This window comes from Cetorhinus maximus, chromosome 3 (assembly GCF_964194155.1).
Source record: "Cetorhinus maximus chromosome 3, sCetMax3.hap1.1, whole genome shotgun sequence".
Taxonomy (NCBI): Eukaryota; Metazoa; Chordata; class Chondrichthyes; order Lamniformes; family Cetorhinidae; genus Cetorhinus; species Cetorhinus maximus.
Genome location: NC_135881.1, coordinates 187389168 through 187416844, shown reverse-complemented (window position 1 = coordinate 187416844; position 27677 = coordinate 187389168). Strand labels below are relative to the sequence as shown.

At 43.5% G+C, this 27677-nt stretch overlaps 2 protein-coding genes across 8 annotated transcripts in view; one reads left to right on the top strand and one right to left on the bottom strand.

The window, feature by feature from the left end:
* Nucleotides 1-27677, top strand: part of trip13 (thyroid hormone receptor interactor 13) — a 195776-nt gene that overhangs the window by 66373 nt on the left and 101726 nt on the right. The window lies entirely within an intron of this gene.
* On the bottom strand, nucleotides 559-27677 carry LOC144672387 (bile salt-activated lipase-like). Its single transcript, XM_078534236.1, has 11 exons — nucleotides 27643-27677; nucleotides 26586-26775; nucleotides 19929-20211; nucleotides 10709-10912; nucleotides 8736-8898; nucleotides 7651-7886; nucleotides 5474-5650; nucleotides 3870-4032; nucleotides 3041-3247; nucleotides 867-986; nucleotides 559-775 (listed from the first exon to the last, which is right to left on the bottom strand). Exons 1-11 carry the CDS (start codon nucleotides 27675-27677, stop codon nucleotides 559-561), a joined length of 1995 nt encoding a protein of 664 aa, XP_078390362.1.

Here is a 27677-nt window from a genome sequence, read left to right as displayed (position 1 = left end):
CTTCAAAAGTCCTTCACCAGCTGTAAAACATTTTGGGTGATCCTTAGGTTATTGAAGATGCTATACAAATGCAAGTCTTTCTTTGTGCAATTGAAATAGAGTCAATGCAATCAAGATCCCAAATGAAGGAAGTGTGGCTGCCAGTTTTCACATAGCGAGATCTTACAAACAGAAATGAGATAATTACCAGATGATCTGTTTTATGATGTCAGTTGAGGGATAAATATTGGCCACTACACCAGGGAGAACACCATTGTTCTTCTGCCATGGGGTATTTTACATCCACCTGAGAGGACAGATGGGGCCTCAGTTTAACATCTCATCAAAAAAATGACACCTTTGACGGTGCAGCACACTCCCTCAGTACAGTACTGGAGAGTCAACCTGGATTTTGTGCTTAAGTCTCTAGGGTAGGACTTGAACCCATGAACATTTGACTCAATGATGTGATTAGTACCACTGAGCCACAGTTGCCATCCTAAGGGAATGCTGACAGAGTGTGAGCACATCAATTCTGGGCAATGTACACGGAAATCAGTTTTTTCATTGTAAATGTGCTTAGAGGCTAATTGTGCTCAGTGTATTGTTTGTCATGTTGCTACCTTGAGCAGTTAGAATGCTTGCCTTTGTACCTTTTACTTGGCCTTGTTGAATTGTGACAATTGGTGGGTTTAGCACGGGGACTGTCCCATTCAGAGCCGGGATCTGATCCTGAAGACAAACGAGGTTTCTGGATACCATTTTCGAGATCAGCTCATTCCACATTGTAAACTGCCTGTTAGACATAGGGCACCTGTTTAATTTGATGCTTTATATGTTTGGACAAGTGACATTACAAGACAGAAACGTGGAGACTGCGGTCTTACTTTGGTCTGAGGTTGCTGCCCACTGATCCTTGGTTTAGATTCACGTTCAGCTCCATATAATGTTTCTCAGTGCCGTGCTCTGGCCAGTTAACAGGAACTGATTGAGGATAGTTAGGATTTCTATTACAGGAAAAGAAGTAATATGAATTTTTGGAACTTATACATGATGATGATTAATCCACCAAATAGAATCAACCTATACAGTAGTCCTTTTAGAGGGGTGGTCAGCTGGATAAAAGTGAATAGGAATTGGTTGAGAAAATGTTTTATCTCAAAAAATAAATTAGAGTTTTACTCTTGATTAAACAAGGTTGCCTTACCTCAGTTACTCTAGTGTTAGAGGAGGGAAGGAAAAAAAGTCACTGCTTTCTCACTAAGGCCTTAAAAATCCAATTCCTCGTGCAGCACACTGTGGCTGCAGCAGGTACTATCTACATTCACCACGGGATGTATTGCAGCAACTTGCCAAGGTTACTTCAATGGCACTGCCCAATCCCAGAACCTCCACCGCCTAGGCAGGACACCATCACCTTCACATTCCTCTCCAGGTCACACAGCATCCTGATTTGGACATATATCACCATCCCTTTATGTCAATGAGTCAAAATTCTGGAGCTCCCTACTTAACAGCATGGTGGGAACACTTCCACCACAAAGACTACAACGATTCAAGAAGAAGGTCCACCACCAATTTCTGAAGGACCTTTATGGGATGGTTAATACATGCTAGCCTTGTTGGCAATACCAGCATCCAGCGAATTAATTAAAAATGACTGATTACACAACGAAATTAGTAGAGAGCAAGAAACTAGAGTCCCATTGATCGTCTTGTGGAAGAATGGTGTGTGGTTCATAGGCAAAGCTTAATGGAGGATGATGCTTCCTGATAATTCAGTGGGCACTTTGCCATTTAAATCTAAAAGGTTTGATCCCTGGTTTGTGCCAAATTAACTAAATTCAACCAGTGCAGTAGTGGATATGGGAGAGCTAAAATTGGCCCCAATGTCCCCCAGAATTAAGAATCATGGGATGTTGGCATCACTGGCTAGGTCAGCATGTCTTACTCATCCCTAATGCCCTTGAGAAGGTGTTGGTGATCTGCCTTTTTGAACTGCCGCAGTCCATGTGGTTTAGGTGCACCAACAGTGCTGTTAGCAAGGGAGTTCCAGGATTTTGACCCAATCACAATAAAGGAATGGTGATATAGTTCCAAGTCAGGAAGGTATTTGGCTTGGGGGGGAACATGCAGGTGGTGGTGTTCCCATGCATCTCCTGCTCTTGCCCTTATAGGTGATAGAGGTTGCGGGTTTGGAAGCTGCTGTCAAAGAAGCCTTGGTGAGTTGCTGCAGTACATTTTGTAAATTGTACACACAGCTGCCACTGCGCATCAGTGGTGGAGGGAGTGAATGTTTAAGGTGGTGGATGGGGTGCCAGTCAAGCAGGCTGCTTTTTCCTAGATAGTGTAGAGCTTAAAGAATAAAAAAAACGTTGGTTGGGCATATTCCTGGAGGCTTAATCACATGATCATCAATTACCCAGCTTGATCTTCAATTACCCAGCCTGATCAAACGGACACCTTTTCCATCCCCAATACTTTTGCTAATGAATAGCCAATAGCCTTCAAGGAAAATTAAAGTAAAACCCACAATTTGTTCTAACACCGATATGATGTTCCTCCTGGCTTTGCTTGCACCAGTGTCTCAGAGATCAATCTTTAATTCCTGGAGAATCTGGGACAATGCTGGAAGATTTGCAACTTTCCACTACTTGACATATCTGAACACAACATCACCTTAAACGGATTTCACTGAATTGTCCTAAGGAGACTTGTGAGGTTCTCACTCAACCACTTAACCGGCTTAATCCCAGCCCGCAAGCCTTACACAGGATGTACCCCTGTTTTGTAACACACAAATGTGAAGTCATTGTGTTTGATCTTCACTGATCAAAGGTTCCACCCTCAGATTTTAGAAAGATTAAAACATTTCTTATCCAGGAGCTCAGCTTCAATATGTTGGCCCCTTTTGCACAGAGCTCCACCTACTGCATCACCGCCACCAATAGATTCCCCTCCAGGAATGCCAATGGCATGCACGTCCTGTTTGGACGAGCCCGGCTTTGCCACATCACCACTGGGCGCGCTCAGCGCACGTTTACTCGCTTCTTTGACTTACCCTGTTTTCGCAAAGTTGGTCCAGTATCTCATCATGGTCTTGCTCAGCTCCCTCTCCTGATTGTTGTAGGATTTTGACATGGAAAAGGGTCGACCAAAGAGATACTGCAGCTCTTCTGTATGAAGTGCGCCAATCCACTCTGGCCAGATTACATTTGGCATCTTAGATGGGTATGAGAACTGGTAGGCATATGTCCGACTGGCATTTCTAGGTGGAAAAAAGATTTAATATATAAATGCAATCTTCACCCTTGCAACAATAATTAAATATTTTCAACAGCATAGGAATTTAGAATAGGAACAGGAGTAGGTTATTCAGCTCCTTAAGCCTGTTCCACCATTCAATTGGAACATGGACATTCTATACCTTCAATACATATACCCACCTTGGTTCTAAATACCTCAGCTCCTTGCCCAACAGAAACCTATCAATTTCAGTTTGGGAAATTTACAATTCACCCAGCCTCAACAGTTTTTGGGGGAGAAAGTTCCATATTCCATATTTAGTAGCTCCATGTTCTTAACTGCCCTCTAAAATGGCCTAGCAAGCCACACAGTTCAAGGGCAATTAGGGATGGGCAACAAATGCTGGCCATGCCAGTGATGCCAACATCCCAGGAAAGAATTTTTTAAAAATTCCATTGGGGCGTAAGAAGATTTAACCCCATGAGCCTTTTGTACCATTCAGTTAGATAATTATCTGTATCCTAATCCCATCCACTCGCATATACTCCATATCCCTTAATACTTTTGATTAGCAACAATCTATCTTTAATGTGTATGAGTCACTATGGCACTCCCACCCAATTTACTCTTAGTGACTTTCTCACCCGCTGATCATTGCGTGCTTCTGGGCAGAGCTGAATGCTGGGCTGCAAAATTCAAAATCTGTGTACAGTTGTGACAAACCCTTCCTTCTGGAAAGCTGCGTTGGATTCTCCCAGTCAGTGTACTCGAATATAGCTGATTCCACAGCGGCCTCACCCAAAGAACCTGCAACACGTAGAAGAACAACAGACCTGAAACGTTAACCCTGTTTCCCTCTCTCTCCACAGATGCTGCCAAACCTGATGAGTGTTTCCAGCAATTTTTGTTTTCCTTTCAGATTTCCAGCATCCGCAGTGTTTTGCTTATGTATTGTGCATTTATATAGTGCCTTTAACATAGTAAAATGTCCAAAGGTGCTCCACAGAAGCATTATAAAACATAATTTGACATTGTGCCACATAAAAGAGATATTAGAACAGGGGCCAAAGCTTCATCAAAGTGCTAGGTTTTAAGAAGCTTAAGGAGGTCTTAAAAGAAGAAAGAGAGATAGAGAAGCGGATAAATATAGGAAAGAAATTCCAGAGTTTCAGTCTTTGGCAGCTGAAGGCGTGGTCACCAATGGTGGTGTGATTAAATCGGGGATACTGAAGAGGCAAGAATGAGAGGGGTGCAGTTATCTTTGGAGGGTGTGGGGCTGGAGGAGGTTACAGGGATAGAGAGGGCTGAGGACATGGATGGATTTGAAAACAAGGATGTTAATTTTGAAAATAGTGGTGTTGCTCAATGGGGAACCAATGTAGGTCAATGAGCACAGGACAGATGAGTGAATGGGTTTTGGTGTGGGTTGGGATGTGGGCAGCAGAGTTTAGGATGAGCCCAAGTTTACGAAGGATGCACAGTGGGAGTCTTGTCAGTATAGCACTGGATTTGTCATGCCGAGAGGTGACAAAGGCATAAATGAGTCTTTTAGCAGTCGACTGCATTTCTCAACACATTATCCTTAAGTGTCAATGCATTGCCTTAGGATGTGACACATTTTAAAATGAAGTCCTATGCCATACTTTAGCCTAATTCTCGCTACTGCTTCACAAGGAATTTTCTCTTGGTTGTGGACAACCTGAAAAGAATATTGGCAAAGGCATTGGGTTAGAATTCACGCCTGTAACTAGTAAGAGTTTCTGTTATTCACCAAAGTTGTGCCTGTAGTGAACAGCACCAGAGCCAATTGAGGTCAGCAACCCTGAAGAGATAAAAACAAAAAGCTAAAAGCTACTGCGGATGCTGGAAATCCAAAACAAAAACAGAATTACCTGGAAAAACTCAGCAGGTCTGGCAGCATCGGTGGAGAAGGAAACAGTTAATTTGTGGCCTAAGGGTTGGGACTCATTGGGACAGAACAGTCCCAACTTTGCAGCTCCCAACAGAGCTATCACACGATGAATAATCCATCCCCTCCAGGATTGATTACCTCCTTCCGGCATCCTTCACTAGGCCCGTAATGGAACCTGCTGTCAGGAGGTGTAAATTCTGATCGACTGAGTAAGGGGTGCATTGAAGGGAGGGACATCCCGAGGAAGCCTGGGAACTTCCCTTGAATTCATCTGAAATGTTTCATAATAGTCGCTCATGTTATTTCAATGGACTTCCGAACCCGTTGAATACTCACCCATAACCTTTTCTACCGCTGTTCGGAATTTAGCCTGATCAATTCCAAAAGGAATATTCACTCCAGGGAACCAGGCAGACACAAACAAATGGGCATCTCCACTGTTACAGCCCAGCAAATAATCGTTAACTCTACTATTCTCAAACAGAGTCACTGGCTCAGAAGGAAGAAAGTCACCTGTAATTAGAATGATAGGAATCAATGCTTTGAATAGTGCCAAAACAAAGAAAACAGTGGTGTATATTAGTGGAGTGACTCCTTGATTTAAGAATATGACAATTATATTTTACATATACATCAAGTAAACCCCCTCCCCCCACCCCGAATAACCCAGTGGGACCTGAAAAAGAATAAGTGTGAACTGTGGCAAGCAGAAATTAAGGCCTGGATTTTACAGAGTGACGGTGGCCCCTGAACTGAAAAGTCAAGGGCAACCCCTCCCATTTCTGGGAGCCTTGACCAAAATTTACATCCATCAGACAGCTAATATGCTGCATCGGGATTCCTATCCCTTTAAGTGAGGAGATCCCATCCCCCAAGAGCAGCTGGCCAATCAGAGGGCTGGCAGCTCTTTAGTCTCAGCAGCGCCACTGGGAGTGATGGCCACTGCTGAGCCTGCACACTTCCCAGTGCAGCATTATGGACACTGCTCTGGGACCAAGGTAAGTGGGACTAGGGTCAGTCATGCAGGCCCTGGTGAGGGGAGTAAGATGGTTGGTGAGAGCAGGGAGGATGGGGGGTGTATGCCATGGGGAGGCAGCCCTTGTTGCTAGGGTGAATTCTGTGGGCCACAGTGTGGCCAATTAGGAGCTCCCCATCCCCACTGAATTGCGATGAGGCTAGTAGGTTTTACCCCATGTGGCAAAGGGTCAATCCAACACTGGGAAGAGACCCTTAACTGGTCCTTAATTGATAATTTCAGTGCCTCAATTGGCCTTTGGGCAGCAGGACCATCTGCCAGCTGCTGGTAAAATGCCAGCGGTGATGGAAGCCAATGGGCATTCCATTCTTCACCATCATCCCCCCACCCTGATTTTTCAACCATGTCCCAGCCTGCTCCTTGATGCCCAGTAAAATCCCAGCCTAAGTGCGTCAGTGTGAACTGTATCCAAATGTTGGGTGATGTTTATGGGTCGCCTAGTATGCCTCATTCACCAATTTGCACTTGTGTCAGGAGGGTTTTACTACTACTCTGTCAATTAAGGGGTCAGAGAGGAAACATTTCCCAAATGTTTTCCATTGGCCTGGATTTTTAATCTGCATTTTATATCTATCACAAGAGATTACATGGTTCTGGGTGGGTGGTAAGTTTGTGTATTGTGATGTATAGGGCATCATAGCTGTTTGGGCCAGTTAGACCTTTCCCGTCCAACATTACTGCATGTTGTTTGGGGCAGTTGAGATTGGGAACCTCTGTGAATGAGGAAATTGCAGGGATTCAAGCACTGTTACTCCATGACTCAGTATATCAATATATCTCCCAATGTAGATTGGTTTAGTCAAAGCTGGATTAAAAATTCTTGGGACTGGGGCACCAAAAACATTTGGCGTCCCTCCATTACACCCGTACAACACATCCACCCCCTGATGGATTTATACACAAATGAGTAATAAAAAAATAAAGGCAATAAAATATTTACATAACAGTAAGAAAGGAATGGCTTGCATTTATATAGTGCCTTTCATGACTTTGAGATGCGTCAAAATGTTTTACAGCCAATTAAGTACTTTTGAACTGTAAGTACTGAATTTAGGAAGAGCGAGAGCCAATTTATGCACAGCAAGGTCACATAAACAAAAATGACATAATGACTAATTAACCTTATTTTTAATTATCATTTAAGGGATAAATATTGGCCAGGCCAGCAGGGACAACTCTCCTGCATTTCTTTGAATCATATCACGGGATATTTTATGCCCAGCTGAGACAGCAGCTTAACATCTTGTCTAAGAGACTTGCCCAGTATTGCATTGATGTATTAGCCCAGGGTTTTTCTGCTCAAGTCTCTGATGTGTGCCTTAAACCCACAACTTGTGACTTTGAGAGTGTTACCGGTGAGCCAGCCTTAACCTTAACATACTATGTTTAAATGACACTGCTTCCTGACTTGGGCTTATTTGGCTGAGGCTTTCTTTAATACTTTTGTTCTTTCATAACATGTTATTAAAATGATTACCATCTATTGTAGGGGCAAATGGAAGAAAAAACACAATCTTCTCTTTGTTAAGTAGCTCTTTCACTTGGATCGCCAACACGATATCTTTAGCAGGCACCTGCCTGAGGCAAAACATCATGGCAGCATTATCCTCCAGCGGGCACCCCACAGCCTGGGCAACTCGGCGAGCAGCGCGGAGCGGGTTTCGATTCACAGTCCACATTGCTTGGGCATCACCACTCTGTGAAATGACACGTCTATGGAGCAGTCAGGGGTTGGGGAGTGGGTGATGGGGTTTGGGGTGGCGGGGGAGGCAGGAGAGGTAGGAGAGGCAGGCGTGACGTGAGGGTGAGAAAAGAAATGGATATTAGATGAGAAAAAATCCAGATCTGTGCTCTGAGATAGAGTTTATTATTGGGCTTGATTTTGCTCGCTCTTCTCAAGAAATTGACATGGTGGCAGGCGAATTCCTGGCACATGGCTTTTCCTCTATCTGGGCCTCACGCCTGGACAGGCCTGGGAAGCCTGCATCAGCAATCATGGCTGCTGCCCATTTGGCCTTCCCAGCAGTTGCTGAGGAGCAAGGGCCAGAAGGTCCCAAGGCCCAAAGGTTGTGCTGGGGAGGGAAGATAAATATTAACTACATTCCAGCACCATCCAGAGGCCACTCCCAAATCCTAACCACTCCGTCCCCACGCTTTGACCATTGGTCTCCCGAAACACCTCCCCTCTTGTGGCACCCCGCCATACCCACCAATCAGAAAGTGAACAAACTCTTTGTTACCTGATTGGACAATTCCTGACTGTTGGTCAAACAGCCTTTTTCCCCCAACTCTAATAATTTTTAAAATAAATAATGAACAAAAGCGGTGAAAGACAATAAAAAAGAAACAAACAATGACGTTACTCCCGGGTTGCTCACAGCAGGTCCTGGATATATATATTTCTGGATATGTCAGGATAGTGTTAGGGGACTGATGACCAATATTCCCTTTAAAGGCACTGCACACTTCAACGAATCGACCACGCAAGAAAGAAATTAGAGTGCACATTGCTGGTGACCCATGCTCAGATAGAAAGAATGCAATATTCCATTACATAAATACCTGAAGAGCCCTCTGTTTACTGGTGATAATGCATGCATGCTTGTACTGGCACCTCCAGCAGATTCGCCAAATAGAGTGATGAGCTCCGGATCTCCTCCAAAGTTTGCGATATTATTCTTCACCCAGGCAATGGCCATGCGCTGGTCCCACAATGCGTAATTACCTAAGTTTGATTAAAAAGAAGTATTGGGTTTCAATTTTCTATTTCTTGTTTTCTCTCCCACTGTCTTGTCTGGAAGTGAAGCCTCGTATTGAGGTAAATTTGTACAGCCATTGAAGTTCCTCACTACCACATGAAGAATGAGCTTTGACAGTGAAGATTATCAAGCTCTCATCTATGAGTGAAGTCAAAGGCAGGTCAGGGTCTGGCTCTCAAACCACATTCACACATGCCCATTCTCCGTGATGTAATTGCACAGATAGAATCTACAACATACAAACAGGCTCAGCTGATTTAGTCTAGGCCAGTGTTTATGCTCCACACAAGTCTTCTCCCATGCTAACCCTATAAGCATAACTTTTAGTCTGCCCTCATGTATTTATCTAGATTCCCCTTTAATACATGTATTTTATTCACTTTAATGACTCAATGTGGTAGAAAGTTCCACATTCTAACTCCGTGGTTAAAGGTATTTCAAGCAGAATTCTTGATTTGATTTAGTAGTTGACTACCTTATATTTATGACTTTCTCAAACCACCATAGTGGCAAATATCCAACTTATTATATAGTACTGTATTTTAAAAAAATACTTGATTGTATGAAGTTGTATAAAGCTAAGTTTCCATGTGGAGTACTCTGTTCAGTCCTGGGTTCCACACCCCAGAAAGAATAAATCGGCCTCAGAAAAGATGCAACACAGAATCATCTAAATGTTATTGGGGTTAAAAGGATTAAGTTATGAGAATTATGAGTGCATAGACTAGATTTGTTGTCTTGTGTATAGAAGATTAAGGAGTGATCTAGTGAAGGTGTTTAAAATAATTAAAGGATTTGAAAGGGTAGAGAGAAATTAATTCCTCAAGTGTGAGGAGTGTTGTACAAGGTGGCATTACCTTAAAATTAGAGCTCGGTCATTCAGGGGTGATGTCAGGAAGCACTTCATCACAAAAAGTGCAAATCTGCTACTCTATCCCCCAAAGGCTGTGGATGTAAATTGAAAGCCACCTTTACATCTCTCCACATTTTTATTTCTGCTGCCTTTAATTGGGAGAGATACAAAGCAGTCTGCCAATTCGCAATCACTCATCTCTGCCCCTGATTCAGACAATTTGCTGCTTAAACTCTCACCCGTGTCATTGTTACCTGTGACTTGACTATTCCAATGCTCTTCTTGCTGTCCACCCACCTAGTATCCTCTGTAAACTGCAGCTCATCAAAAAACTCTATTGCCAATATCCTGTCTAGCAACAAATTCCTTCCACCCATCACTCCTGTGCTCACCGACCAACAGTGGCTCTCGGTCTGGTAATGCCTCGATTTTAGAATTCTCATCTGTGTTCTTAAATCCCTCTATGGCTTCAGCCCTACTTGACTCCGTTAACATCCTGCAGTCTGACAATCTTCGAGATCTCTGCATTCCTCCAATTCTGGCCTCTTTCTCATCCCTGATTTTCACCACCTCAAGATTGGCACCCATACCTTTAGTTCCCTCAGTCCTGAGCTCTAGAATTCCCTCCCTTCTCTGCCTCTCCAGCTCCCTGCCTTCCTTTGAGTTGCTCTTTAAAACCTCGCTCTTCGATCAAGCTTTTGGTCACTTGTCACCACATCTCCTTGTGTGGCTTGGTGTCAAATTATGTTTGATAACACTCCCGTGAAGCACCTGGAGATGTTTCACTATGTTAAATGCACTATAAAAATTCAAGATGTTGTTTTTAATGTACAAAATCACATAAAGTATCAACGCCCAATATGCCTGCGATCATCACAGGGTAATGAAGTTTCTTCGTGCTGTTTGTAGAAAAATAGCATCACCTCTTCCATTGTCATCCCCAGTACTGAGGAAGCCGAGTGCAGCCAGACGGTAGTTGAGAGTCACGACGATGACTTCCCCACTGTGGGCCAGCTCGTTGCCATCGAACATAGGGATGTCTAAGATACCACTGCTTTGACCTGCTCCAAATACAAACGCTCCTCCATGAATCCAAACCATGACGGCCAGTTTCTTCCTCAACGCCTCTGCAAATAGGAGGCAGCAACAGCAGTAAGACAGCTGACAAAGTTAATCCTGTTTATACCTCACTTGTACACTTTATAACATGTGCCTCATCCCTCGTGGTTTACTAGTCTTTGTGTCAACTGTGGCTCAGTGAGTAGCACTCTCACCTCTGAGTCAGAAGGTTGTCAGTTTAAGCATGCAATCCAGGCTGACACTTCAGTGCAATACTGTCATTACAATGAGGCGTTAAACCAAGCCCTGGCTGCCCTCTCAGGTTGACTTAAAACATGGCGCCATTGAAAGAGGTTGTCAGCCTGACTCACAGCTCTCTACCAGACGAATGGGCTAAATGCGACTGGGAGTTACCACTCCACTCCTATCAGACTTGAATATCCCGCAGGATGTCAACCCAATATTCAGAGTCCAGAACTCTCATCTCTGCTCCTGGTGCTCTCTGGAATGGGGCCCGATCCCATAACCTCCTGATACAAAGATGGGAGTATCAACACACAGAGCAAAGGCTCACTCCTAAACTATATTAAACAATTGAGTTAATCACCAATGCCACATGACAAGGTTATTCTCAATTAATCTATTTAATAGAGTGTTGTCCTACATAAAAGAATGAAGACAGCAGTGGGTGCATAGGGAAAATTCTATGGGGGAGTCTCGTGGTCTCCCATTCAAGTTATGGGGAGAGATGGGTAGGGGTCTGGTGGTTCCCTGCAGAATTTCAGGACCAACATTACAGAGTCCAGATGAGGGAGGCCATTCAGCCCATCTGTTCTATCCTTCCATTGAAATTTACCCAGAATTGATTCTGGGATTCTCCTGATTGATATAACTTTGACGGAAGACTGGGAGGAACCATGCTCACACCTCGATCTGAGATTAAGTTATGATCACTGATAGGGAGAATCCAATAGGAACATACCCAGTGTTGGAATTCCCTACATCACAGCTACTGTCTCTTGCATAACACAGTTTATTTATAAATAACACAGTTATTTGCTATAATCTCCTACTTGGATGATTATGCCAGGTGTTAAGCACATTGTGCAAAATGGTACTTCCTGACATTGTTCCTGAACCCGCCCTGTGCACCTCAATCTCCTTATTTTGCTGTCCTTGCATAACTTGAAAGAATACTCAGGATTAACCCTTTCTATTCTACTTAGATTCTTAAGCTTTGATGGGGACAAATGAGTAGGGACCTTTTTTATTATTATTATTTATTCTCACAATGTTGCTAGCAATTATTGCTCTCTTTGGTCTTTCGGTGACATATTCTAGATCACTTTTGTTATGCTTCGTTAGAAAAGGTCTCCCTGACTTCCCTTCCAATTTCTGAAATTTTAACTCCCGAGTGTTTGGACCTTTCACTTTGTGAACGTTTTGCCTGAATCAACTTCGTTAAATTCCTTCAATGAGATCACCTCAAAGCCTCTATCCCAAAGAAAACAAACCCGACTCCTTTAACTTCTCAGCAATTCAACCATGCCAATGCTCAGCACGTTTTAATTAAATAATTGGCTCTATTGTAAGGAGAGTTTTCTCCACTTTAAGAGTGTTTCCAATTCAAACCAGCCACACAAATAATACTGGTCTCAATTTGTTTGCAAATGAAGAAAGAATGGGAACATTTTAAAGGGGAAGGAAAGCAGCAAAATAATACCTATCATTTTCACCATGCTCTCAATGTGCTGTTTCTGTGATTTAATGACGTGTTTTTAATATTACCTCATCAAACTCAAGTATTTGGCATATACATGAACCAGAGTTTGCCAAACACTTTTGGATAAAAGACTATCCCTTTCATCTCAATGTTATCCCCCCTGGGATACAAAGTTGAAAAGGTAAGAGTTTGCACAGACTGGAAAAATATAAGCAGAGCAATGAAAGAACTACACAAAGATCTCAGGTTACCACATAACAAATGTGTTTCCACTTGGCAGAAAGGGATTCAAATTACTGAACTATTCGGAGGGCTCAGATTTCCACTGGCTTCAGCACATTTCGCCCTGGCTCCATTTCCTTTATGAAAGGCCTTCACATGGTGCATTTGAAAGAATGATCACAAAGATACCTATTGGGGGGGGACAGTGCCCTCTTAATTCTGAAATAAATGCATTAAATCAAAGTAGGCAGAAAGATAAAAGAGGTCAAAATTATCAGGAGTGCCAGATATGGCTTTTGGATTTATTAATTTGACCTTCCTGCTTTCAAATAAATTTTGAGAAGACCACAAGGCATTAAAATAATAGAATCATAACGCACGGAAGAAGACCATTTGGCCCATCGTGCCTGTGCCGTTTCTGTGAAAGAACTGACTATCCAATTAGGCCCACCCCCCTGCCCATAATGCTTCATTTTTTCTCAAATATGTATACCGTTTGCCTTTTAAAGTTACTTTTGAATCTGCTTCACCCTTTCAAATAACACATTCAAGATCATAACTCATTGTGTAAAAAATATTTTCTCATCGTCCCCTGGTTCTTTTTCCAATTACTTTAAGTCTGTTCCTTCCGTTTTTTTTATTCATTTACGGGATGTGGCCATCACTGGCTAGGCCAGCATTCATTGCCCATCCCTGATTACCCTTGAGAACAAACGAAATAGGAACAGAAGTAGGCCATTCGGCCCCTTGAGCCTGTTCCCCCATTCAATGAGATGACTGATCTGTTTGTGTTTCGAGTTCCACATTCTCATCTACCCCCGATAACCTTTGATTCCCTTGCCTAAAAAGAATCTATATAACTCCGCCTTAAAAATATTCAATGACCCCGCCTCCACCGCATTCTGAGGCAGAGAGTCCCAAAGTCGCACAATGCTCTGAGAGAAAAAAATTCCCCTCATCTCTGTCCTACAAGGGCGACCCCTAATTTTTAAACAATGCCCCCTAGTTCTGGACCCACCTACAAGGGGAAACATTCTTTCCGCATCCACCTTGTCAAGACCATTCAGGATCTTATACACTTCAATCAAGTCACCCCTCACAATTCTAAACTCCAGTGGAAACAAGTCCAGCCCGTCCAACCTATCCTCATAAGACAACTTGCTCATTCCAGGTATCAGTCTAGTAAACCTCCTCTGAACCGCCTCCAACATATTTACATCCCTCCTTAAATAAGGAGACCAAAACTGCACATGGCATTTGAGATGTGGTCTCAGCAATGCCCTGTAAAACTGAAGCATAACATCCTTACTTTTATGTTCAATTCCTCTTGTAATAAAGGACAGCATTCCATTAGCCTTCTTAATTACTTGTTGTACCTGCATACTAACTTTTTGTGACTAATGTACGAGAACACCTAGATCCATCCGCACCTCGGAATTCTACAGTCATTCTCTATTTAGGTAATACTCTGCTTTTTTATTCTTCCTGCCAAAGTGAACAACTTCACATTTTCCCACATTATACTGCATCTGCCAGATTTTTGCCCACTCACTCAACTTAGAGTCATAGAGTCATAGAGGTCTACAGCACAGAAAAAGGCCTTTCAGCCCATTGAGTCTGTGCCGGTCAAACAAGTACCTAACTATTCTAAGATAAAAGCAAATTACTGCAGATGCTGGAAATCTGAAACAAAAACAAAAATAGCTGGAAAAACTCAGCAGGTCTGACAGCATCTGTGGTGAGGAAGACAGAGTTAATGTTTTGAGTCCGTATGACTATCCTAACTATTCTAATCGCATTTTCCAGCACTAGGCCCATAGCTTCGTATGCCATGGTATTGCAAAAACTTCTTAAATGTTATGAGGGTTTCTGCCTCTACCACCCTTTCAGGCAGTGAGTTCCAGATTCCTACCATCCTCTGAGTGAAAAAATTCTTCCTCACATCCCCTCTAAACCTCCTTCCCCTTAAATCTATGCTCCCTGGTTATTGATTCCTCTACCAAGGGGAAAAGTTCCTCCCTGTCTACCCTATCTATGCCCCTCATAATTTTATACACCACAATCATGTCCCCCCTCAATCTCCTCTGCTCCTCTATATCAGTCTGCAAACTCCTTATGTCTTCTTCACAACATACTTTCCTACCTATCTTTGTGTTCTCTGCAAATTTAGCTATCATGCCTTCACTCCCCTCATCTAAGTCATTGATGTAAATTGTAAAAAGTTGAGGCACCAGCACAGGCCCCTGCAGGACTCCACTCGTCACATCCTGTCAATCAGACAAAGACCTATTTATGCATACTCTCTATTTTCTGCCAGCCAGCCTATCTTCTATCCAGGCCAGTATGTTACCCCAACACTTTTATTTTCCACAATAACCTTTGGTGTGGCCCCTTATCAAATACTTTCTGGAAATCCAAGTACAGTATGTCTACAGGCTCCCCTCTATCTACCACATATGTTACTCCTTCAAAGAACTCAAATAAATTGGTTAAACATGATCTCCCATTCATAAAATCATGCTGACTCTTCCTGATTACCTAGAACTTTTCTAAATGCCCAGCTTTAACTCTTTAATGAATGACTCCAGCACCTACCCCATGACAGACATCAAGCTGACTAGTTTCCTATCTTTTTGCCTCCTTCCATTCTTGAACAGAGGGGTTACAGAGAAAGTGGTGATGAGCTGCCTTCTTGAAATGTTGCAGTCCCTGTGGTGTACACCCACAGTGCTGTTAGGGAAAGAGTTCCAGGATTTTGACCAAGTGACAGTGAAGGAACCATGATATATTTCCAAGTCAGGGCGGTGAGCGGCTTGGAGGGGAACTTCCAGGTGGTGGTGTACCCATGTGTCTGCTGCCCTTGTCCATTTAGATGGTAGTGGTTGTGGTTTGGAAAGTGCTGCCTAAGGACCCTTGGTGAGTTCCTGCAGTGCGTCATGTAGATGGCACACACTGCTGCCACTGTTCGTTGGTGGTGGAAGGAGTGGATGTTTATGGAAGGGGTGCCAATCAAACAGGGTGCTTTGTCCTGGATGGTGTCAAGCTTCTTGAGTGTTATTGGAGCTGCACACATCCAGGCAAGTGGAGAGTATTCCATCACACTCCTGACTTGTGCCTTGTAGATGGTGGACAGGCTTTGGGGAGTCAAAAGGTGAGTTACACACCGCAGGATTCCTAGCCTCTGACCTGCTCTTGTAGCCACAATATTTATATGGCTAGTCCAGTTCAGTTTCTGGCCAATGGTATCGCCCAAGATGTTGATAGTGAGGTATTCAGCGATGGTAATGCCATTGAATGTCAAGGGGCGATGGTTAGATTCTCTCTTGTTGGAGATGGTCATTGCCTAGAACTTGTGTGGCGCGTATGTTACTTGCCACTTGTCAGCCCAAGCCTGGATATTATCCAGGTCTTGCTCCATTTGAGTCACAAATGGTGCTGAACATTGTGTAATCATCAGCGAACATCCCCACTTCTGACCTTATGATGGGAGGAAGGTCATTGATGAAGCAGCTGAAGATGGTTGGGCCGAGGACACTACCCTGAGCAACTCCTGCTGTAATGCCCTGGGACTGAGGTGATTGACCTCCAACAACCACAACCATCTTCCTTTGTGCAAGGTACAACTCCAGCCAGTGGAGAGTTTTCCCCCGATTCCCATTGACTCCAGTTTTGCTAGGGCTCCTTGGTGCCGTTCTCGGTCAAATGCTGCCTTGATGTCCAGGACAGTCACTCTCGCCTCACCTCTCAAGGTGAGCTCTTTTGTCCATGTTTGAACCAAGGCTGTAATGAGGCCAGAAGCTGAGTGACCCTGGCGGAACCCAAACTGAGCACCAGTGAGCAGGTTATTGCTATGCAATTGCCACTTGATAGCACTGTTGATGACCCGTTCCATCACTTTACTGATGATCGAGAGTAGACTGATAGGGCGGTAATTGGCTGGCTTGGATTTGTCCTGCTTTTTGTGTACAGGACATACCTGGACAATTTTCCACATTGTTGGGTAGATGCCAGTGTTGTTCTGGAGCACATGTTCTGGAGCATAGGTCTTCAGTACTATTGCCGGAATATTGTCATGGGCTGGAGTACCTTCCACCATTTCTTGATATCATGAGGTGTGACTCGAATTGGCTGAAGACTGGCATCTGTGATGATGGGGACCTCCAGAGGAGGCCGAGATGGATCATCCATTCAGCACTTCTGGCTGAAACTTGTTGTGAATGCTTCAGACTTATCTTTTGCACTGATGTGCTGGGCTCCCCCATCATTGAGGACAGGGATATTTGTGGAGCCTCCTCCTCCAGTGAGTTGTTTAATTGTCCACCACCATTCACAACTGGATGTGGCGCTGCTGCAGAACTTAGATCTGATCCCTTGGTTGTGGAATCGCTTAGATCTGTCTATCACTTGCTGATTAGGCTGTTGTAGCTTCACCAGGTTGACACCTCATTTTTAGGTGTGCCTGGTGCTCCTCCTGGCATGTCCTCCTGCCCTCTTCACTGAACCAGCATTGATCCCCTGGCTTGGTGATAACGGTAGGGTGCGGGATATGCTGGGAGAGGTTACAGATTTTGGTTGAGTACAATTCTGTCACTGCTGATGGCCCACAGGGCCTCATGGTTGCCCAGTCTTGAGTTGTTAGATCTGTTTGAAATCTATCCCATTTAGCACGGTGGTAGTGCACACAACATGATGGAGGGCATCCTCAATGTGAAGACGGGACTTCATCTGCACAATGTGCAGTGGTCGCTCCTACTGACACTGTCATGGACAGATGCATCTATGGCAGGCCGGTTGGTGAGGATGAGGTCAAATATGTTTTTCCCTTTTGTTGGTTCCCTCATCACCTGTCGCAGGCCAAGTCTAGCAGCTATGTCGTTTAGGACTCGACCAATTCGGACTGTGGTGGGGTTACCGAGTCATTGAAGTCCCCCACCCACAGTACATTCTGCGTCCTTACCACCCTCAGTGCTTCCTCCAACAGTTGTTCAACGTGGAGGAGCACTGATTCATCAGCTGAGGGGGTGCGGTTTGTGGTAATCAGCAGGAGGTTACCTTGCCCATGTTTGACCTGATGCCATGGGACTTCAGGGGGCCGGAGTTGATATTGAGGACTCCCAGGGCAATTCCCCTCCCTACTGTATACCATTGTGTCGCCACGTCTGCTGGGTCAGTCCTGCCGGTGGGACAGGACGTACCCAGAGCTTGGGTGTCAAAGGCAAGTGAGGCATTTATTGTCCATTCCTAGCTGCCTTGAGAAGATGATGGAGAACGTTCTTCCTGAACTCCTGGGGCTGAATCTTCGGCTCGGTGAGTGGGGGCGGGGCCGCTCTCCGAGGTGTAAAATGACGCGTGGCGATTTCGGGTGTGCGTCCCAATGTCACGGCGCGTCATGCAGACTTTCAGTTTGGAGCATCTAAGTCGGCTGCGCGCCCATCGAATTGTCAAAGGCCTATTAAAGCCATTTAACTCTCAATTAAAGTAATTAACGGAGCTGCCCGTCCAACCTTAAGGTTGGCGGGCAGGCGAAGAGCCCAGATGGCCTTTGCATTTTTCATAGGACCTCATCCATGGGCGGGATGAGTTTTCATGAATGATTTTAAATTTTGACAAAAATTTTTATTGAAATTAATGCACATGTCCCAGCTCATGTGACAGTTTCACATGAGGGGACATGTCATAAAAATTTTCTTGCCACTTTATTAAACTTTTTGGGCTTAAAACTAAACCTCTGTGCCTCAGGGAGATTTCTGCGTTCCCAACTCAGGCAACCCCCCGTCTCCTGCACAGGGAGCACACAGCGCTTCCGGGTGCATGTCACGTTGTGCGGGCCTTAATTGGCCCGCCCACGTAAAATGGTGGCAGGGACCCGATCGGGGGTACCGATAGGGTCTGCGCCCACCTACGCCCGCTCCTGCCCAGCCTGCCCAACAGGCAGAAAATTCTGCCCCAGGTAACAGTTCAATAGACCACTTTAGAGGGGAGTTGAGTCAACCACATTGGTGTGGGATTGGAATCACACAATGACAATAATAGTTAGGACGGTAGGTTTCTCTAAGCGAAGGAACCAGTTCAGCTTTTGTGAAAATCCAACAACTTGTACCAGCTTTCTGTTTCCAGATTTTTTAAAACAGAATTTTCCCCAAGCTGTCATGGTGGGATTTGAACACACAATTTCAGGATTAACCATCTATGCTTAAAATTTACTAGTCCAATAACACAATCACTGCACTACAATACCAGCGCAACCAGTTTCACCTTTCAAAGCATAGCTCATATTCACTGAGAAAAGCAGCATTGCTATCAATCTTGGGGAAACTAGTGTTACCAACTCTGGTTGAATGTTACCCTGGAGGTTCAATGACACTTGATCATATAACATCTAATCACGTGACATCTCATTAGTGACGTCTGATCACCTGACATTCCTGCAGTTGGCAAAACGTTACTGCGTTTACTTTATGATGGTCAGGTACAGTGTGGCTGAGTGTCATTGTTTGTAGCTTTGCATCTGGAGTTGATTTGCCAGAAGCTCTGAGAACCAGGAGGTCATCGTCAAATCAAACTCATACTTTTATCAATAAGGCAAGTGCTTTGGAGCATCACACTATCCCGTAACATTACCTACAAACTTCTAAGATTGCAGCAAGCAGTACTAATTGCTTAGTGAGCATTGCAATTCTACACAAAGTGTCTGAGAGTTGGTGAAATTTTTGTTTTGGAATAAATCTAATTGAAAGTTTGCCACTTAGTGTCATGTATTTGTAGGGCAAAGAACTTGAATGGCTCATGTAATCCATTGTTCTGATTGTCTGAATATCTGACTGTGACTAAATTTAGACACAGAGGAAATACTTTTCCTATCAACAAAAAACAACCACCATATAAGTCATCAAGCAAACCCAATAAGTTGGCATCATACTCTTTAAGAGGCCTTTTTTTTCATCATTGACTTGTATGAGTTCAACCAATAGGATAACATATTCCCCATTATTAAAATTAATAGGCATAAAATATTCAAGTTCTAAAATATTAAGTACATAAGAAATTTAAAATGTCTCAAATAAATCACTAAATCTGGCTTCTAACAGCTTTTCCATTGGTTCATATAACAGAAGCTTTGCAGGGTTTCCATACACTACCTTGAATACCGTTAGGTATCCATATGTTCAGAAAGAGGCAATCTTCTTCGCCATGGACATCCTTTATAACCACTTGGTCCTGCAAGCAGATATTTCCAAATCTTTTTGCATCCTTAATACCTTTCCACGAGTTTAATGGCCTTGGCTTTTGGAAACGAAGTTCTCCAATAGGTGGCTGTGCATAAGGAATTCCTTTGAAAATGTCTGTTATTTTATTGTTCTGTTGAATTCTGAAACCACGCAGGAGACCATTCTGCGTTGGAACAAGTGGATCAGGTAGGGGCTGGCAAAGGAGAAATAGTGTGAGAAATTCTGAAGCAAGAAAGGCCTATTCTGCTGATCAAAAGCACTGCATTCAGAGTCCATGTTGGGTTATTCCATCATGGACATTCTCTTCCCCATCATCACCACCTGATTTTTTTTTCATTTTAAGGACATTAATTCCTGCCCCAACTCCAATGATAAGCATTAGGCAGTGTTATCAATATTTCAATGACTATCAACTTCTTCCTCAACATATATCAATCCAAATCCCTTTTTTGTAAGTGTCCTTTTTGACCTCAAATTATTTCCATTCTCTGAGAGTTTATTCCAGGTATCCATTACCCTGTGGAAGATAAAGTTTTCTCCTTATATCTTCAACCTTGCTTGATTGTTGTGAATTTTGTACTTTGGTCCTGTACCTTTAATATCCTTGAGAAAAGAAAACCTGTTGCCTTTACCTGGTCTGGACCAAATGTGCCCCACACTAACGGGGTAGACTCATAATTGCCCTCTGAAATGGTCAAGCAAGCCACACACTTGTACAAGGGCAATGAGGGTTTGCCAATAAATGCTGGCCTTGTGCACAACATCTACATCTCAGGAATGAATAAAGAAAAGACGTACTCACTGTCAAAGTTAATTAGCTTGACTAATTTATTCTTATCTGGCCTTTACATTAATGTAAAGATCATTATAGCATCTCTCCTCAAGTCTTTCTCCAGCAAAAGTAAATTTAGTTGCTTCCGCTTTTCAACAGAATGTAGTCCCCTGAATTGTCCTGTCTATTTTGCTTTGAACCTTTTCTAATAATTACACATTTTCGAGATAGATTGACCAAATCTACATCACTCACTCCAGAACCGGTCTTAACATTGGTTTAAGCAAAGTTTGTATAACTTGTTCTGATTTTTAATCTAGTGCTCTTGAGATGGATCCAAGCGTCCAAATTCCTTATTCACAACTGCTTTGATTGCACACTTTCAGGGGATGATCAATGTTTTCCTTTAATACCTCTGCCAATGGAAATACTAAATAAACCCCTTTCATATTATGCACATGTTAATCTGCTCCTGTAAGCCTTACCCTACATTTATTCACAAGCTAAAATCCATCTGCAGTATATCAGCCCAAATACATAGCCGGTCTAACATTCCTTTCCACTAATTACTTGCCCACAAACTTTTATTTGATCCATAATGTTTAATAATCCCACTACAGCATGAGTCCCAAACAAGATCCCTGTGGAACATCTCTTGTTACTTTTCCTGAGGTGGAGCATTTCCATTTATCCCTTTATATTAGTCACTCTCTGTCTTCTGATCCTAAACCAATTCTCAACCCATCAAGACAATTTGTCATCTAACTTTAGATGAGACATTTTGGTGAATGTCATTGGAAAATCCAAGTAATCTAATATATACTCGCTTCACATACTGCAGTCTCTAGTGGTAATTATTTTTTTACATTGGATTGATATGAAGTTCATTTATTTCCATATGAACTCAAGCAATAAAACCCAATACCACAGGCAGGCTGCAAGTCCTCAACTTCCTCAAATTTGAAACCACTTCAGTAAATTGGACAAAGTCCTAAATAGTTGTTGAGAAACACCTTTTGAGTGATGATTTGAATCAAAGATAGATTGGACCCAAATCCACAAAGCAAAAGTGACTACGCATTGGGATTATATTTGATTCCTCATCTATCAACAGCTGAGAATTAACTGCATAGATAAACAGTAGTTTATTTGTGCAGCTGGGAGTTGGGACAAAGGTGATAATCACCTTAAACAATTGACAACACTGGGGTGGAATTTTCCATGCCCACTGGTGTCGGGTGTGTTCAGCGGCGTGAGTGAACAATATGGCGTGAAGGCCAAAAATCGGTTTCACGATGTCAGGAAACCAATTTGCGATCATCCACTCAGCCCGTCGGTGGCAAGTTGCGTTTCCCGCCATAGGACGTCGGGAACTTCGTTGTAATACATCTGTGTTTAATTACATGGCTAGCCCATCGGACTCACACCCACGCTGGATCATCCCCCCACGTTGGCATGATAGCCTGCCGATATGTTTCACAACAGCACATAAGCAACGTGCACCTGGCGAGCTGCACTTTGCTCAGGACTTTGAGGTCTGTTTGCCTATCTTGCTTCGGGCAGCACTCATAGTCATCAGTACCTGGCTTCGCAGACAGCACCCCATCACTTTTAGGGGGGCTCATGGGCAGGTGTCTATCTACCAGACCAGCCATAAGGCTTTGTATGTCTACAGGGCTAGGGCTTGCCTGGAGAAGGGAGAGAAGTGGCCTCAGGCAAGGGAAGAGGCTGCAGGGTGAGAGTTGTACTGGGGAAGGGGGATATCCCAGGGTTTGTGTGGGGGCACAAGTTGATCTGTGCAAGTGGCCTCAAGATGGTGAGGGCAGAGGAGGCAGTCTCCAGAGGAGATAAGGTGAGATGGAGATGTGAGGGTGCATGTGAGAGAGTGAGTGATGATGTCCCTTGATCTGGTAGTGAGTGAGATGCCAATGCATGTGTGATGGGCTTGAGTGTGTGAGTTTAGAGTGATGAGATGGTTGCCTTACCCTGGCGGCATGGATGAGATCATTCATCCTTCATCTGCATTAGATGGCCATCCTCTTCTGTGCAGCATTGGCACTGATCACCACTGCCATTGCCTAACAAGCCAGAGCAGTAATAATGCTGCCCCTCCTGTGGCCAGAGGGGAGGTAGAGGATATCACGGCAGGCCTCCACAGCATCCAAAAGGAGCTCGAAGGACACGTCACTAAATCTGAGGGCTATAGTCTTCTTGTCTTTTGGGGCCATGTTTTATTTGCAGCAGTCCTGGGCTGGAAGCACTGAAAGGTGTGTGTGTGTCTGTACTTTAAATGTGGCGCCCAGCGTTTTGAAACGGGGAGGTGATGGCGTGGTGGGCGAATCGGAGCCCACCCACCATTGAAACAGCATTTTTCCTGGGAATGCCTAATTAATGTGGCAGGATTGGGACGATATGGCGTGAGAAGCCACCATTGCAGCCAATGGGTAAAATGTAATTTTTCCCACCCACTACCACACAGTGCCAATCTGGGACGATTCAGCTCACTGTGTCAGCCAATGAATCGCAATTACCCAGTCATTTCCATTCTGAATGGGGAGTTGTGGTGTTACTATTTGCATTTTTATACAGCCCACCTTAAACACTATACACAGACACACAAAACGTTCTTTGTAGATTCTTCATTATCAATGTGGTCAGCCTGTATTTTTAGTGCAAAACATTTTGTAGTCAATATTTCGCATGTCTAGAAATAGCAGCAGAGTTTTAACTGCTGAAAGGAGGTGGATTCAGGTGTGGGCAAGGGTTGATGCCTTGGAAAATGATGTCAGATCAGGAACCTGACATGATCCCGCCCACTTCTGGATTTAACCTGTGTGGGTTTTCAGGTGTGCGGGGAACCCCATGAAGCTGGCGGGCAATGATCTGAGGAGTTAACCCAGCATTTTGACTTTAACAGCTAGTTCACAGGTTTCCTGAGCAGTCTGCAGCCCGCCAGGGTCAACCAGGCAAGAGCGCATTGTGAAGTGATTCTTCAGTAAAACTGGGAGACTGGGAAGCCTTCAAACCTTGGAAATGAATAACTGCAGTCATGCCTAGAAGTGAGAGTCTACCATTCACTTCTTCTGCCAGTGCGATCTTACTGCTTGACACCTGATTTCCAACTTCTTAGAAGTCAGTTCACTTGTCTTGCACTACTCACCTTACATACGAACATACGAATTAGGAACAGGAGTAGGCCATTCTGCCCCTCGAGCCATTCAATGAGATCATGGCTGATCTGATTGTGGTCTCGACTCTACATTCCGCCTACCCCCAAAACCCTTTGACTCCCTTGTTAGTCAAGAATCTATCTACCTCTGCCTTAAAGATATTCATTGACGCTGTCTCCACTGCTCTCTGGGAAACAGAGTTCCAAAGGTTCCCAACCGTCTGAGAGAAAACATTTCCTCTCATCTCTGGCTTAAATGGGAGACACCTTATTTTTAAACTGTGTCTCCTAGTTCTGGTCTCTCCCACAAGGGGAAACATCCTTTCAGCATCCGCCCTGTCAAGTCTCCTCAGTCTCTTATATGTTTCAGTAAGATCACCTCTCATTCAACTAAACTCTAATGGATACAGGCCCAACCTGCCTAACCTTCCTTCATAAGAATATTGCTTGTTACTTCCTCAAAGAACTCCAATAAATTAGTGAAACATGATTTCCCTTTCACAAAACCATATTGACTCTGCTTAATTGCATTGAGATTTTCTAAGTGCCTTGCTATAACTTCCTTAATAATAGATTCCAGCCAGCAATTTGCCCATGACAGATGTTAAGCTAACTGGCCTATTGTTTCCTGCTTTCTGTTTCATTTCTTTCTTGAATAGAAGAGTCACGTTCACTATTTTCCAATCTGATGGGACCTTTCCTGAATCTAGGGAATTTTGGAAAATTAAAACCAGTGCATCTACAATCTCAGCAGACACTTCTTTTAAGACCCTAGGATGAAGTCCACCAGGACCTGGGAACTTGTCAGCTTTTAATTCTAATTATTTCCTCAGTACCCTTTCCCTGGTGATTGTAATTGTTTTAAGTTCCTCCCTCCCTTTCACCTCCTGTCTCAGCATTATTTCTGGGATGTTATTTATATCCTCCACAGTGAAGACGGATGCAAAATATTTGTCCAGTTCACCTGCAATTTCCTTATTTTCCATAAGTAATTCCCCATTCTCACCCTCTGGGGGACCAACGCTCACTTTACTTATTCTTTCCCTTTTTAAATACTTGTAGAAATTCTTACTATCTGTTTTTATATTTCTAGCTAGCTTTCTCTTGTACCCTAATTTCTCCCTCCTTATTAATCTTTTAGTCATTCTTAGCTGTTCTTTACATTCTGTCCAATCTTCTGACCTGCCACTCATCTTTGTGGAATTGTATGCTTTTTCTTTCAATTTGATTCTATCTTTAACTTCTTTAGTTAGCCACAGGGGCAGCACAGTGGTGCAGTGGTTAGTGCTGCTGCTACACAGCTCCAGGGACCTGGGTTCAATCCTCACCTTGGGTGTCTGTCTGCTTGGAGTTTGCATGTCCTCCTGTCCTTCCTAAATGTCAAGCACCCTTGAATATTCAGGTCATCCTGCAGCCATGTGTCTGTAATGGCTATCAGATCATAACTATTTATTTCTATTTGTGCCACAGGATGGTTTCTCCCACCATCCAAAGATGTGCTGATTAGGTGGATTGGCTATGGTAAATTGCCCCTTGGTGTTTGTGCCCTGTGATGGACTGGCATACTGTCCTGTCCTGGGCGTACTTCGCCCATTACCTGTCTGGATAGGATCCTACTCCACAACTCTGAATTGGATGAAGTGGTTCTGCAAGACTGAGTTAGCCATGGATGGCGTATCTTTCCCTTAGAGTTTTTCTTTCTCACTGGAATGTATCTTTTCTGAGTATTCTGAAATATCTCCTTAAATATCTGCCACTGCATCTCTATTGACATATCCCTTAACCTAATTTCCCAGTTCATGTCAGCCAGCTCTGTCTTCATGCCCTCATAATTGCTCTTATTTAAATTTAAAATACTAGTCTTGGATCCACTCTCCTCTCCCTCAAACTGAATGTGAAATTCAGTCATATTATGATCACTGCTACCAAGGGGCACCTTAACTATGAGGTCATTAATTAATCCTGTCTCATTGCACATTACCAAATCTAGTATAGCCTGTTCTCTGGTTGGTGCTAAAATGTGCTGCTCTAAGAAACTTTCCAAAAAACACTCTGTGAATTCATCATCCAGGCTACCTTTGTCAATCTGATTTGTCCAATCTATATGTAGATTAAAACCACCCATGATTATTGCTGTACCTTTCTCACAAGCCCTCATTATTTCTTCCTGTATGCCCTGACCTATGGTGTGGTTATATTAGGGGGCTATAACCACTCACACAAGTGACTTCTTACCTTTCCTATTTCTCATCTCTACCCAAACTGATTCTGCATCTTGATCACCAGAACTAAGGTCATCTTCTCTCTATTGTACCAATGTCATCCTTAATTAACAGAGCTACCATTCCACCTTTCCCTAGCTCCCTGTCCTTCCTAAATGATAAGTATCCTTGAATATTCAGGTCCAGGTTTTGTCATCTTGCAGCCACATGTCTGTAATGGCTATCAGATCACAACTATTTATTTCTATTTGTGCTAAGAATGCTAAGCCTAAAAACCGTTTCATTAGAGTGAAACACAGCCACCAATCTGATGATCCTTATTTATTTCAGCTATGCTGCTGTCCTAAGTTAACACAACAAGCCCTACTGCAGTGCAAAAAAGTTTGAAGTTAATGGAACTGTACCTCTGTAATTGGACATTCCTTAACCTTCAGCAAGCTAGGGATGTACTGGTTCCAGAAAGTAACCTGTTCGGGCTTCAGATGTTCCTTTATATTCCGTCTTGACAAGTTGATGTCCAGTTGTAGATACTGGGAGTTTCTCTTATTGTATTTTGGCCAAATAACTGGGACCTTCTTGGGAAAATTTGGTTTTCTATAAATAAGGATAAAGAGATTAATTTGCTAAATTGTTGCTATATATGAAAGCTATTGTGACAGTTCTTTCCCATCTAAATGCTACATGTTGTTTAGTAGTTTTTTTTTGTGTGTACAAACTTGATAGTACAAGATATGGGGGTCCATTCAATGGGTTGAAATAATGTTTGTCGGGTCTTTGATCTCAGTGGCAATGGGCATTCCTTACACTTACACTTGCCCACAGACACTACCGTAAATCTTGGACCCATGGGAATAGGGCAAGAAGCTGTCTGGGGCTAAATTCAAGAGCCCCCAAAAACAGATGCGAGGATTGCCAACTTTGTGCTCTGTTCATTTCAATCATTTCAGCATCCAGCCAGTGCTAATAGCACTGTTCATTGGCTGGGTGCTTCAGTGGGGACCCCAAAATCATGAGAGGATAGCACCAGTTAAATCTCACCTGCACTACGTATAGCCAGCCTTTACCTCTTAAAGGGGAGGTGCATTGTGGCTGGCATAGGTTCTGGAAGTAATTCTACAACTGATTCTGACCTGGGAAATAGAGGAGAATGGCACAACATGGGAGGCTACAAGATGTGCAGATGCTGCACAGCAGGTCTTGGTAGAGAGGTGTAAGGTGGAGAAATGTCCTGTATTTGCAGCAGACCAGGAGACCTTCCAGATACATGCTCAGAAAGCAGTGGGATGTGTCATGGAGGTCAATGGCAGCAGACAAGCCCTGCGAAGCTGGATGTAGAAGTTCAATGGCCTCACACGAGTGGTCAAGGTCAGTAAATGCATCTTCAACTGCCACCTCCTACCAACTGCATCACTAGCCTCAGTCATTGCTCAAATCACAACACCCCCATCACACACCACATACCTGACATTTATATGCTCCACTTCACCCTCACACAT